General features: G+C 42.0%; 1 protein-coding gene across 1 annotated transcript in view; it reads left to right on the forward strand.

The window, feature by feature from the left end:
- SMOC2 (SPARC related modular calcium binding 2) overlaps positions 1–14,715 on the forward strand; it is a 148,695-nt gene that overhangs the window by 97,902 nt on the left and 36,078 nt on the right. Inside the window, exons 8-9 of the mRNA XM_035108528.2 lie at positions 4,612–4,801; positions 10,476–10,558. Of these exons, the coding sequence (XP_034964419.1) occupies positions 4,612–4,801; positions 10,476–10,558 (273 nt within the window). The remainder of the gene's footprint in view (positions 1–4,611; positions 4,802–10,475; positions 10,559–14,715) is intronic.

A 14,715-nucleotide genomic window follows, 5' to 3' on the forward strand; every position in this document is an offset into this window, starting at 1 on the left:
AGTTGCTGGGTCAGTTTATATCATATTGGTTTGATTTTATATTGGCTGAGGATGTTACCGTTTTAGCTGCTCTGTTTTATGACTTTAGCTCATTAAACTTTTTTGAAAATATCAATTAAAAAATAAACCAAACCAGACAGGGTAAGTTATTAACGTAACCACGTTAAGACAGCTCAACAATTATACACACTGATAATCTTAATACTGTACTTTTTTCTGCTTTAGATTTTCTTTACAGGGTTTTCTTTGCAAAGTTTTTCTTTACAGGGTTTCACGAGGAAAACTCAACTCAAAAGGTCCACAGTCTGGAGTATATTGAGGGAAGGAGGCGGGCATTATTCTTTACACTTGTACTTTCGGTAACACTTTCCATATAGTCTAAAATAGGTCTTTTTAGAAAGGGACCTATTTTAGAAAATCTGTGCTTTCTGGGCACAGGGGAAAGGCACTCTGTGAGTGCTCAGTGGTGTTAGCTTCTGTAACTCGCATATTCTAAAACCAAGTCGAAAACTGAAAAGAGTTTCTGGGGACTGAGCCCTGGTGAGTGTTCACTTACATTACATTTTGCTCTCTCTCTCTCTCTCTCTCTCTCTCTCTCTCTCTCTCTCTCTCTCTCTCTGTGTGTGTGTGTGTGTGTGTACAAAATGGTACATACAAAATAGTAGAACCAAACCTGTAAAAGAATAAACCATACTAATATATTCATTCATTTAATGTTAATCATGTTTTATAAATACAGTGACAGTTCATGGAGAGGACTTAAGAAATGCTGTGGTGAACTTTAATCTAGATGAAGAACCTTTCATAAAGGCAGGTGCTCTCATGAAAAAAATACAGTTTTCTAATGCTTACTTCAATAAAGTCACTTTTCTTTTTAAAAAAAATCTGCTGAAATTAAGGGTGACAGACAAGTGGAAAAGAAAAGAGAGACTTTAACATTCCCAGAGTTGTGTGAGCAGGTTGCGTAGCTCTGGTAAAAGTTAATCTAATTTACTTTCAATGATTGTGGCTTAAGTGGCAAATTTCTGATGACACGGTATAGAAGAAGTTTATACTGAGTCTGTTTTTTGTTTTGTTTTTTAATTTAACCTAATTCAAAACTGTGCTAAATATAGATATGGCGAGATGTTACAGGAAGATAAGATTGTGATTGCATTCCTGATGAACCAGAAGTAAACATGTGTTTGGAGTATTCCGTTTCTAGTGTGCATTTGCTTCAAAATGCACTTCCAAAAGGCCAACTCCTATAAACAGCATGATAGTCCCATAGGAAACCGCAGAGCTAAATGATTGCATCTGCTAGATGCAGCTTCTTTTACTCAGCTGAGCTAGAAGGCATATGCAAATGAAGGTAGGCTAGCCCTGAGAATTTTGTTAGGCCACAAGAATGTACCTAAATTCCAAGAGTGCTAAATTTCCAACAAGCAGCTGTACATTAAGCATTCTCTACAAGTTAAAACACATAAAAGCTCCTGGTTCTCTGATTCTCATGTTTTGATTCACAATAGTCAACATAAGAAAGTACAGTATCCATCCAGGCTTGAAATGAAATTATTTCCAATAAAGAGGTACATGCAATTTCAGTCAATTCTCTGTTCATATGACCCCTTGTGACTCCATCCTACACCATTCAAGGGAACCGGTTTCTTGACACCCCCCAGAGAGACTTTAGGGGGTACAGGAGAAGGAAGAATAGGAAATCTTAACTTTTGTGTGCATTTTTGCAGTTATGTACTTTGAACTTTGTACATAAATCAACATATACTTTAGAATCCAATCCATAGCCTTTTTAGGAGAGCAGCAAAAGGGACTCAAGCTTGTAATAATAACAACAACAACAACAACAACAACAACAACAACAACAACAATTTATTATTTATACCCTGCCCATCTGGCTGGGTTTCCCCAGCCACTCTGGGCGGCCTCCAACAGAAAAATAAAATACAATAATCTATTAAACATTAAAAGCCTCCCTAAACAAGGCTGCCTTCAGATGTCTTCTAAAAATCTGGTAGTTGTTTTTCTCTTTGACATCTGATGGGAGGGCATTCCACAGGGTGGGCAGGACTACCGAGAAGGCCCTCTGCCTGGTTTCCCTGTAACTTGGCTTCTTGCAACGAGGGAACCGCCAGAAGGCCCTCAGCACTGGACCTCAGTGTCCGGGCAGAATGATGGGGGTGTAATCTCTATTTTATAATGCCTTACAAATATATGGAGAACAAAGATTTATGGGAAGGTTTTTAATGTCACTTTCCATTATGTACACCAGGGGTAATCAACCCTTTTCAGCCAGAGGGTTATATTCCCTTCTGGGCAACATGCCAGTGGTGGGCAAAGCCAGAGGCCAAAAATGGGCAACACAAAGAATGTAAACGTGACCTGTATACTGTAGGCTAGTTTCTACACCCACTTATGCATCCCTCTCTATCCAGGCAAGCAAGAGGGCCTATCAGAGGACATATCCAACTGAGCAAAAACATTCAAGGAGGGTGTGAAGCAGGCAAAAAAACTTTCATGGTACAAACCTCGGCTGGTGACAGGAGAGTTCTGAGAGCCAGAGAGAGAGGTTTGGAGTCCATATTTGTCCCCTCGGCCTGTTCCCACCTCTGGTGTATATGCACAAATGCAATATATTTCACCATCATTGCTAAAAGCCAAGTCTTATGAACCAACCTTTCATGGCTGGTGAAACCTGAAGACATTGTTTGGAACCTGACAGAAGAATTCTGCCTGCTGCAGCTTGTACGCTCCCTGCTGCCTGCAGCATGTGCGAACTCTCGGGGGGCAATGGAACCCAAGTAGCCAGTGGCAGCTGATTCCCACTGGGCCTGGTAGGGCAGAAGGTGGGATGACCAAGGAAAAATATAGCAAGGACCATTGATGTGTGAAGCCAACTAATTATAGTTGTGTCCCCATCCTCCTCTGAGTTCTAGCAAGGCAGCAGTGAGACTAAGGAAGGGGAAGCTGACAGCCATGCCCTCAACTGGTTATAAGAAGGAAAGCAGGTAGAACAGGATGAGGTTGGTGGGGCAGTGCCCCATTGATGCTAATGGACCAGCCTTCCCTGGAAGTAAGGCTGTTTGTGAGTCAAATCTTAGAACTAACCATCCTTTAAGAATATCTGTCTTCTGAGATATACACCAACCATTTTCTTACTTTGCATAGTTGAGCATTTGCTTTAAGTCAAGCTTGGGAAGTTTAGTATGCTAAGCCGAAATTACTTGAAATGGAAGGGTCACAGTGAAGAACTACAGTTTTGTGATATTTGTGAACCAAATTTAACCACCACTTTCTCCTAAGAAGCCTAAAGGGAATTTTTATTTTTCTTAAATGCTGAACTTGCTTAAAGTACATTACTTCACAGTGGGTGACATATCTCACTTTGCAGGACTTGGTTTTGTTTTTGTTTATTTTTTAGTCACTGGTGTTTGTTACTGGGTTTCTGTGGAGCGACTGCATTGAATGTCAAAGCTTAATTAAAGCTCTGGAAAGTAGCCTTTTCAAATTGTCCATTCGTGGCTCATTATATTAATGCAAAAAGGAGAATTATCAGCAAAGGGATGTTATTGGTAATGTTTGTTGTGTGCTTGTTGCTGGGATTAGACAACTGAGAGGAAATATGTGTATAGCAGTTGGATATGTTAAAGGTGGGTACAGGTGCCCTTGTAATTTTCTGCATTATTATGATTATGATTATGATGACATTGGTCACTTGCTACCTAAGAAGTTCTCCAAGCGACTTACATTTTAAAACAAGAAGAGAATTGCATTCTACCATAAAAGAAAAAGAAAGGAGAAAAGTCCCATTTATTTATTTAATGTATATCCTGCTCTTCCTCCCAAAGGAAGGGAAGGCAGCAAATAAAGCATTAAACTCTTTATAATTCAAAAGAACCCTTTGCAACAGCGACATAAAGCTTTGGCAGCCCATTAACAATACAATGTAACCAACTCAGCCCATCAGAGGGCTGGGGAAGGGAAACATATTTTACCCGGGGCCAAAAAGATGTCCGTGAAGTTTCCAGGCAGACCTCACTGGGGAGAGTGTTCTGCAGGTGGTGAGCCACAACTGGAAAGGCCTTTAGGTTGCAAGCCTATACCCACTTAACTGGGAGTAAGTCCTATTGAACTAGGCAGGGCATATTTCTAAGCAGACTTGTGCAGAATCACATTTACAGTGGTACCTCCGGTTACGAACTTAATCCGTTCCGGAGGTCTGTTCTTAACCCGAAACCATTCTTAACCCAAGACTCAGTTTTGCTAATGGGGCCTCCTGCTGCTTGCTACCAGCATGCAACTTCCACTCGCCTCCTGGGGCAAAGTTCACTACCAGGAGCATCTACCTCCGGGATAGTGGAGCTTGTTACCTGAAGCGTAATTGCATTATTGTGAAATGCCTTGCAATTGTTTTAATGAAAGGCGGTGTGCAAATATTTTAAATAAATGAAGGAAGACTTTTGACTGAGCTCACCTTATCAAACTGCCAGTGGAGGTTCATGTGACAGGTGCCATACCTCCAAACTCTATTATACTTTGGCTGCTTGGCTAATCTACCAGCTACTTGATCAGTCTATAGATGATTCCATAGCTTTATTGCTCTTTTCTTTCCAGCAGCGGCATCATGTGACCAAGAACTTCAGTCAGCATTAGAAGAAGCTAAACAACCTCAGAAAGACAATGTGTTCATTCCAGAGTGTGCCAGTGGTGGCCTTTACAAGCCCGTGCAATGTCACCCTTCCACGGGTTACTGCTGGTGTGTTCTTGTCGATACAGGACGCCCCATACCTGGTACATCAACTAGGTAAGGGATTTTGGAGGGAGATGATCGTTGGCATTTATTCCTTGTCCTGTTTCCTAGGGAACAGAGTGGGGAAGGGGAGATAAGATTGTGAATAGTATGGCAGATCATATGACACACATTTATGAGAACCCATGTGTAGCATGCTATATTGAGAAGCAATCATGTTAAACAACTATAATGTTCATACAACTGCCAATTTAATTGCCTTACAATAAAATGTCAAGAGGCATTCTTATGCTGCTATCCTACATAGGTAAAGGTAAAGGGACCCCTGACCATTAAGTCCAGTCGTGGACAACTCTGGGGTTGCGGCGCTCATCACGCTTTATTGGCCGAGGGAGCCGACGTTTGTCCACAGACAGCTTCCATGTCATGTGGCCAGCATGACTAAGCCACTTCTGGCAAACCAGAGCAGCGCGTGGAAACGCCATTTACCTTCCCACCAGAGCAGTACCTATTTACTTGCACTTTGACGTGCTTTCGAACTGCTAGGTTGGCAGGAGCTGGGACCGAGCAACAGGAGCTCACCCCGTCGCGGGGATTCAAACCGCCAACCTTCTGATTGGCAAGCCCTAGGCTCTGTGGTTTAGACCACAGCACGACCCATGTCCCACAGCTATCCTACATACATAGAATTGCACAGTTAAAGTGACAGTAACATCACACAATATAGACAAAACAATCTACTACAAAACAGCATCATAACAATTCAATACACATTCAAAATATGATGATTCCAAATTTAATTGGTGCATTCAGTTTTTCACCCTAAACTAAATCTTAACCTTGCAGTCCATACTTTTGAAAAACGTTGAAATGCAACATAAAAGTGTGTGTGTAATATGTGTGTATATAATTTTGATTGCACTAACAATGCCTTGATTGGTAAGAGGTGAAGACTGAGGTTAACAATCACGTTCCATTAAAAACAATGGGAAAATTGTTGCTGACTTTGGTACAATGTAAATTGCATTCTTATTGCCCAACTGTGGATTCTGATTGCAGCATCATTCTTTTCGTTGATCTCCTTCATTAATTACCACCATTTTCATTGATTTCCCTCTTACTTCAAATGGAAAAGTGGCAGCTGTGATTACATCTTGATATTGCAATAATGTAATAACGTGAGGCCCTCCCAGCACATATATGAATGTCAGACCCTTGTGCTGTGGCAATGCAAGTCTATGCTTGGACATTAGTAAAAATCTCAGCTTACTTATGGACTCTGTATGGCCTAGGGCCAGTCGCCATCTCTCAACTTCAGTCCCCTACTGTGAAATTAAAACAACATTCGCGAACCTCACAGGGTTAATGCAAGAAGCTACAAGATTGTAAAGCAATCTGAGTAGGAAAAAAGTGGCCTGTAAATGATAAAATAAGATTACCAAGCACTTTGGGTAGCAAAATGTGGCATATATATGAGAAAATGCAATCACTTGCTGTCTGGTAGTAAAGGAAAGAAAAATCAGACCTGCCAGGATCCCTGTAAGAAAAAGAAATATAACCTCAGAAACATTGCCATTATTTCCCAGAAACAGTCCCCTCAGACCATTTTCACATGATTAACTTCAATGGAGCAACAGTGCTGGAAGCAGTAGAAAGAAGAAATGTATTTTTAACATGTTGTTAAATAGTAAGTTGAAGTTCATGAATTTCAGCAGAGCCAGAAATGCGGGGAAGAGTTGTGGGCCATGTTTAGCAGATGCAGGCAAGCAAAGTATCGCTTTCCAAGGGAAACAATGTGGGCTTGGGCTTCTTTAGGAATGCTTGTATGGAAGCCCACCAAGAGCCAAGGCAGCATGTTTCACTTGATGCAAGCACAAGTGGTTTAAAAGGCCGATCTTTTTCTTCTTCCTATACAAAACAATGTTTTCGAGAGAACCAGCTTTAGAAGGCCAGAATAGGCATTCATTGTTCAAAATGAATTTCAAACTCTCAGTCGGAGGAGGACTTTATTGCTGCTTGGTAGAGCACATGCTTTGGATGCAAAAGACTCCCAAGTTCCGTTCCTGCCATCACCAGAAAGGGCTGCAGAAATATCCCTGGAAAATTGCTGCCCATCATTGTAGTCCCTACAGAGCTAGAGGGGCCCAATGGTCTGACTTGAGATAAAGCAGTTTCCCCCCTGAAAGTTGTCATTTCTTCCTGCAAACGAAAGCCTACACTCATGACTGAAATATGAAGAGTCCTGTGTACCTCAAAACTATTTTTTGAAAGCTTTGAGGTAACAAAACGCTTCGGCGGCTTTGTTGAAACCGATTATATGACAACCCTTCTGGAATTTTATCTCATGGCTGAGCAGCAGCCCTTTGAAGCTCTGAAACTGGTAGGGTCTGGGACATGGATGTTTCCATTGTCAAGAGAGGGAGAGCCAATGTAGCCTGTGTGGGCCCTCGGACACCCTCCCATGGGTCATAGGATTGCCAACATTAGGGTTGCCATATTTACGACTGCCGTATTCTGGGAAATTCCAGACGTATGGCAACCCTGTGAACTTTGAATTTAAAAGGTAGCTCTGCTATCCCTCTTTTCATTTTCTAGGCCTCCTCTCCCCCTCACATATCTTCATGGGATGTATGTCTTGTGTAGGGGACCCAGGTGGCGCTGTGGGTTAAACCACTGAGCCTAGGGCTTGCTGATCAGAAGGTCAGCAGTTTGAATCCCTGTGACGGGGTGAGCTCCCGTTGCTTGGTCCCAGCTCCTGCCAACCTAGCAGTTCGAAAGCACGTCAAAATGCAAGTAGATAAATAGGAACCGCTACAGCAGGAAGGTAAACAGCGTTTCCATGTGCTGCTCTGGTTCGCCAGAAGCGGCTTTGTTAGGCTGGCCACATGACCTGGAAGCTGTACGCTGGCTCCCTCAGCCAATAATGCGAGATGAGTGCGCAACCCCAGAGTCGGTCATGACTGGACCTAATGGTCAGGGGTCCCTTTACCTTTATGTCTTGTGTAGCCTATGCACTGTCTGAATTTTGATTATATCAGCTTTAGTTTCTAAAAAAATACCATCTTCAGCCCTCCAGGTTGGGAGAACTACTGTAATAAATATTGCAGTTTGTACTCTTCGTGCAACTGCTGGTGCAGCCACCATTACCCCTATTCACAAAGAGAATGCATAGAGGGATCTGAAGGTGCAGGATGGGGCTCAATAGCAGATGCTAAGCAGGCCCGAGCATTGCTTGGATGGGAGCCGTATGTGTGCCAATCTAAGCTCCTAGGTAGAAGAAATAGTGGGGTTTATAATAAATAAATATAATGTGCGCCGCTCTCTCCTTTTCTAGCAAACTGATTTATTTGCCAACAGTGTGCTATTTTGTATAAGACATAGGCAGTTGCTGAGTACAATCCTTCACAAATCTGGACTTGGTAAAAAATAAAACAAGAGAGCACAAAGTCTAAGCATGAAATGCCAGTTGCAGTGGGGAATCTGGAGGCAGAGAGAGAAAGAGAAGGGAAGAATGCAGGATGGGGTATCAGATTAATCTGCATTCAGGCCAATTGCCAGATGCTACATTAGTGCACCTAGTTCAAAGATTTCTCTTTCATTCTTTCCTTGGCTGGTTAAAAGAGGTCATGTATCAGCAATTACCATCCACTCCATCGAAAGCTTGCCATCAAAACAGCTTCTGCTCTCCGTACTCTAAAGGTGTCTTTTTCACCCACAGGACACACACTCATCTGAGCATGAAATTGCATTGCACCTTCCTGGAGCAATCTGTATCTGATGGGCTACAGGCCAGTTTCAGAAATGGCTAGTTTCTCACTGACAATGAGAAGATAAATTAAACAATGAAGGCGGGGACTATTTCATTCCAACCAGTCATTTTTCTCATGGCTAGCATGGCGCCCAAGCACTCTATGATTTGTTACGATGGCTTTGAAAGGAGTTTTCAATTTGAGTGTAGTGGGAAAACTACACTCTCTACCGTGACTGGGTAAAAAGCTGAATTGCCTGGGCGGTACCAAATCAAACAATGGAGAAACCAGATCAATCATGTTCAAGCACCAGGTTCTTTATATTATTGAGTTCAATAGCACAGGAAATGTAACAAAGCCAAGCACGAACACAAACACCCCAAACCTTTATATTGACACATCAGTCTACAAAATCTTTGCCTAGGAGGAGTCCATCATACAATCGGACTTTTCTAGAAAGACAGCTCCATTTTGAATCCATCTTGTGGTAAATATACACCACAGTCACTACACAACAGGAAAAAGTGCCCGTCTGAATCCATAGTTCATTTTTCACTCACCTTTCACAGATATCATTCAGTTACATTCCTCTTGAAAATTGGAGGGAATCTTCAAAGAAAGTACATCACAGATAAATCTGAGTATTATTTGACAGTGGTTTTCAAGCACCTGAGGTATATTCAAACTCCTTTCTCCATCAGTGTAGCTCATAAGAACCATCAATCCATTGTAATTCCATCACCATATAGTTGGTGTTAGTTTAACAGCAGACTTTCCCTCCAGATAATTAATAATCAGTTGAGGATTAAAGCATCTGTCATTTTCTTTGCAAATCTAAATTTCTCAACACTGACATTTTTAAAGGAGAAGTAAATCTCACAGCAACTGCAAGTGAAACAGCTGTAACACTGACACCCAAATCACAGCCAATGGCTGGCTTAAATTCCCATTTCCTTTCATTGCTCATGAATTTCTTATGATTCCTTGAGCTCGTCAGGTGAAAAAGATGCATAACGCAGAACCATAGAAAGCATATTTCAAACTGTTCTATCTCAGCTTTTATCTGTGAGTGATACAAATTAAATCCCACAATAAAATACAGCGGTAGAGTTCCAGATTCTGGGTATCTGCCTTTCCTTTGCATGGCCATATATGCCTGTAAAGATAGAAGGCTTATATTTTAGCAAAATCTCAATTATTATCATTAACATTTATTAAATTTATATACCACCCTTCATCCGAGCATCACAGAGAGGTTTACAGTATAAAAACACAAAAGTGCATAATAATATAATAACAAGCAACACAACAACCCCCCTGCCCACTGTTTAAAAGTTATCTATAGAAAACTAATGAAATAAATTCCAGAATAGCAGCCAACAAAGGATTTTGGGACACTCTAAAGACCACAAAAAGAGTGTGTTTGTATCAAAGCCTCAGCAAGGGGCTTGTTGAGAATTGTGAATGAACTGGGCATGTAAACTCGCCTTAAACAGAAGAAGAAAGGGCCATTTCAAATGGGAGATACCCTGTTTCTCCTATTTTAAGACGTAGTCATAAAATAAGCCATAGCAGGATTGGTAGCAGCAGATTCATAGCACACTGCGAGCTCAGTTTCTTATAGATGCACAAGGGAAAATGGTTGTACCAGAGATTTGCCTAAGAGAGAGGAAACTGCTATACAGTCTTGTTAGATCAGGCACAAGCATTTCCTAGACCCATTTTTTGAAAAGTCCCCCCCCCCCCGAAATTTCTCAGCAGTGCTTATCTCAGGGAATGGCACGAGTCTTAATTAATGGTTTTATAGCATGTGCTTTATTTGGCATTTGTGCAGATGTGTGGCTGCAGTTTTAGAGGAACGCCTGAGTCCAAGCACTCTGCCAAACTTCAGTGTGACTACATCATTTTTGATGTGATAGATTTTGCAAATTAAATTGACTTTACCTTGTTGTCTTTTCTTCTTCCCGTTCTCCCTTCAGATATGAGCAACCCAAATGTGATAACAGTGCCAGAGCTCATCCAAGCAAAACAAAAGATTTGTTCAAAGGGCGCCAGCTTCAAGGTCAGTGTATAATAAATGGTGTTTAGCTTGGGTGTTTGTTCACTGAATTAACCTGGGGAGAGAGACTTCACTATCTTGAGTCCCAAAGCAAAAGTCGGTGGAATAATTGCTATGCCAGGTTTCCTGTTTGGACATTACTTGTTAAGGTGAGTGTAAGAGAAGTTGTACTGATATTTGCTGTGTTGGATCTTGCTTCTACTGTCATGGAAATCAGATGAAATCTGCTATTAGTAGCAATGGAGCATAATCCAATTTTTACTGTACACGTGAAACTCAACATCTAGGTCAGTAATTCCCAAAATGGATCCCTGAACACAAACGGTATGTTTGGATGTTACAAAGCTAAATATTCCACAGGATAATGCACATCTTTTTGTCTTCTCCAGCACAAGAAATGATTTACGCTATCATTACGATGCCAAACTCCGTTTACGCTCAAAGGAAGTAGATAAAATCTCTACATTTATTGTTTCAAAGGAGACCTGCACATGACTGACCTTTGGGTGTTTTAACAATGCTTCTACTGTGCCACCTATTTTGAACAAAGTGCTCTTTGGATTGCAGGCTTCATCTTATGAATTTGTTTTATTTTATAAGATGGGCTTGCCTTAAAAATAATTGGGAGCTTTGGGGATTTTTTAAAAAAAATAGTTTTCATTGAGAACATTTTCCCTGTCAGAACCTCCCTTCCCCAAACAAAAAAAACTTGCATTTGAGAATGGGGAGGGAACATCCACAGTAGCAATGAGGAGGGTTCACCAGTGACAAGAGAAGCCTGGCCAACCTCTCCTGAACAAGGAAATGACACTTTAAAAGAAGGTCTATGTCAGGAGCTAGTATAGTGCAAATTTCACATGAGAAAACTCATCAATGATTGTGCTGGTATACAGGCCCTGCTCTGTAGAGTACTCAGAACAGTGTTAAATTACGGGTAGGTAGCCGTGTTGGTCTGACGTAGTCGAAACAAAATAAAAAAATTCCTTCCAGTAGCACCTTAGAGACCAACTAAGTTTGTCATTGGTATGAGCAATGACAAACTTAGTTGATCTCTAAGGTGCTACTGGAAGGAATGTTAAATTAGACTTTGCTCATAGAAACAAAGGAAGCTGCCTTACTAATGAGTCAGAACCTTGGTTCACCTAGACCTGTATTGCCTACATGGGCTGGCAGTGGTGGTTGGTTGGCATATAGAAATTCAAGGGAATTTCCACTTTCCTGCAGCTCAGATTACCTAGCTCACTCTTGTCTATACTGATTGGCAGTGGGTCTCTAGGGATTCAGACTATATTCATTTAAGTCCTTGATTTCGTTAAGTGAAACATAAATGGTGAGCAGGCCTGGACTGACCTTAATTGGAAAACGCCAACCACGGTCGCAACTTGATCTTAAACATATTACTACTGACTTTTGTAACATGCCATGAGAAGCTGCCAAATTTCACACTTCCTTTCAGCCTTCCTGATACTACTTTACCAGAAGCATTCCCCTATTATAGCAGCAGTAATGTTGTAACCACATTCAGATTTTTTTTTTTGCCAAAGGCATGATTAACAAAAGTTTTCCAACCTCTCTGTTCCTACCTGGTAATTTCTTTGGGGTTTAGGTTCTGAACTTTAGAAGGACAATGCTTGTTTAAATTCTACCCTTCTGGGCTTGCACTACAATTATTATCAGACCATTCCCTAACCACTGCTGCAACATGAACTCATAATTGCTATGAAGTGGCGAATGGAACATGGATCTGAGTTCTCCTTCATTTAAGTTGCTTACCCTTGGCAACCTCTGGCTTGTAAGTACTTGGTTATTGATGTTATTGTAGGACAATGTACCCACTAGTTACATACTTTCTATTTATATGTAACCTTTTATAAAATTGAGAGTATGAGCATCTTACCTATTACACAGATAGACCTTGAGGTTTTCCTGAGTCAATTACAAGAAGTGCCAAGTTCCTAATCATTCTTCCACCCCTGAGTGGTTTACTGCCTACCTACAAAAGCAGCAAGCATGAAATCATTTGTTCCAGGATAAGTTGCATCAAAGAGGTCACTAGATTAAATGTCTTTCGACTGCAGCCAAAGGCTGCTAAGCTCATTGTTCCACCAGGACAAAGCTTGGTCAAGTCAAGCTGAACTTGGAATGGCATAATAGTTTTGAAAACTCAGTTGTGAAAAAATGCTTCTCTCTTCCTCTCCTTCTCATTCACTGTCCAATAGTAGGATATAATCATTATGAAATCTTTTCCCCTGACTTCATGAGCACACACTAACTCTTAAGTCCTTCAGTCTGGGCAATTTCAAATATTAACATTTGCAGTCACTGGACATGCCACTTTTACAATTTACTTTTCTGAGGAGAAGTCTGCACGCATGATTTTATGGGCTTGATTCAGCCCTCCACTCCCCACAATTTACAAGGCACACCTCGGCACCAGCCACATGGAATGCGCCGGCCACACTGAATGTTTCTAATGAGGTCATCATTCTTCATTTAGGCATTGGTGAAAGTATTTGCAAGCTTCACCAGTTGCTTACCAGAGAGATGAATAAAAATTTAAATATATTATGTGATAGGCTAAATAAATTAATGTGCTCATGTCTTGCTTATGAGCTTCCTGTAGGCATCTTTGAGGGAAAAAATGCTAGATTAAACAGGACTCTTGCTATAGTCTTAATTAGTGTTGGTAAAGGAGAATGCAAAATTTGGGGAGAATTATGTGTTTTTAACTTGCAGTGATTATTCCTTTATGAACAAAGGTTGCGCTATGAACATGTAATTGTAACACTTATCTCTTCCGGGGATTGCTGACAACACTGCCTTGTGGCTATTGACCATTCTTCCACTCCCTCCTCTATGTGTGTGATTACAAGATGAGATATTAACGGTCAATGCTAAGGCCCCCGGAAGAGCATTGTGTGGGGTCATTGGATATATTGGACATCCCTCTCTGATGTTGGAGACATGACTCAAATGTTGGAGATCTTACTGATGTAAGATCTCTTCCCCCCCCCCCCGCTACTGTTGAAGCCTCCTATGCCCCAGCCCAACCAATGGCAGTGCCCCATTGTCAGTAGGACCAATGTGGGCTCCAGCAGGTGTCCTCTAGGGCTAGGGTCCCAGTCCTAGGAGATATAAGCCTCTTACCAAACACTCACAAATGAGGGCAGGGTGGCAGGTGCAGCATATTCCAAACAAACTTAAGGTCAAGCCCAGAAAATCAGTCTATGTCCAAAACAAGATTCAGAGGCAAAGTCAGGCAACATGCCAAGGTCCATACCACAGTGAGTTCAGGGAAGGTACCAAGAAGGGGAAAATAGAATAAGGAACAATGAGTGCAGACTATGTTGTTTCCAACAACTGGGAGACTCAAGAATAATACTTTATATATTCTGGCCCAGTGTTAGAAACTGAGATATGAAAGCTAGGAGTTAAATGGCACCTTAAACCCAGGTTATGGGCACAACAACCTGCACTTTTTTTTTAATAACAAGAATACAAAGCTGAAAATGAATAAACTGCAGCTAAAATATTATGTTCATTTTTCACATGGTCTAGTCCTTCCCCCACCCAGTGGTGGAGCTTCATGCTCTGGCACCAGGGGGCAGAGAGCAGACGGGGGAGGGGCTGGCACATGTCCTGGGGGTGTGGTGTGGTGCACTGCCCGCAGGGGCGGGGCGCACATCCTGGGGTGGGGCATGCCGCCTGGAGAGGTGTGGTGTGCATCCTGGGGGGTGGGACCTGCTGCCTGCAGAGGCGTGGCACCCAACATGGGCGGGGGACAACCACGATGGCACCCCACCGGGATCGCTCTTCCGGGGGCAGTGCACTCCCTCTGTACTCCTCTTCCTCTGCCAGTGCCCCCACCCCCTGATATTCTTAAGAGGGTCTCTTCTCCAGTCTTCAGAGAGTAGCCGGAAGTGGGGAGGCAGAAAAAGGTCCTCCTTTCCTTCCACTCTGCAGTTGTAATCTGAAATTTTACGCGCAGTACTGTGCCCAGAGCTCGGAAACTGCTCGCGCTAATGAAATTGCCTGTCGCAAAATGCGCCTAGAACAATGGGAGTTTTGAACACTGCTCTGGCCTCCTGGAGCACACTCTAACTATAGCTCCAGTTCCTACTCTGACATCTTCAGGGGTTCTTCAGCAGGTCTCCCCCTGC

Source organism: Zootoca vivipara, chromosome 3 (genome assembly GCF_963506605.1).
Source record: "Zootoca vivipara chromosome 3, rZooViv1.1, whole genome shotgun sequence".
Classification (NCBI taxonomy): Eukaryota; Metazoa; Chordata; class Lepidosauria; order Squamata; family Lacertidae; genus Zootoca; species Zootoca vivipara.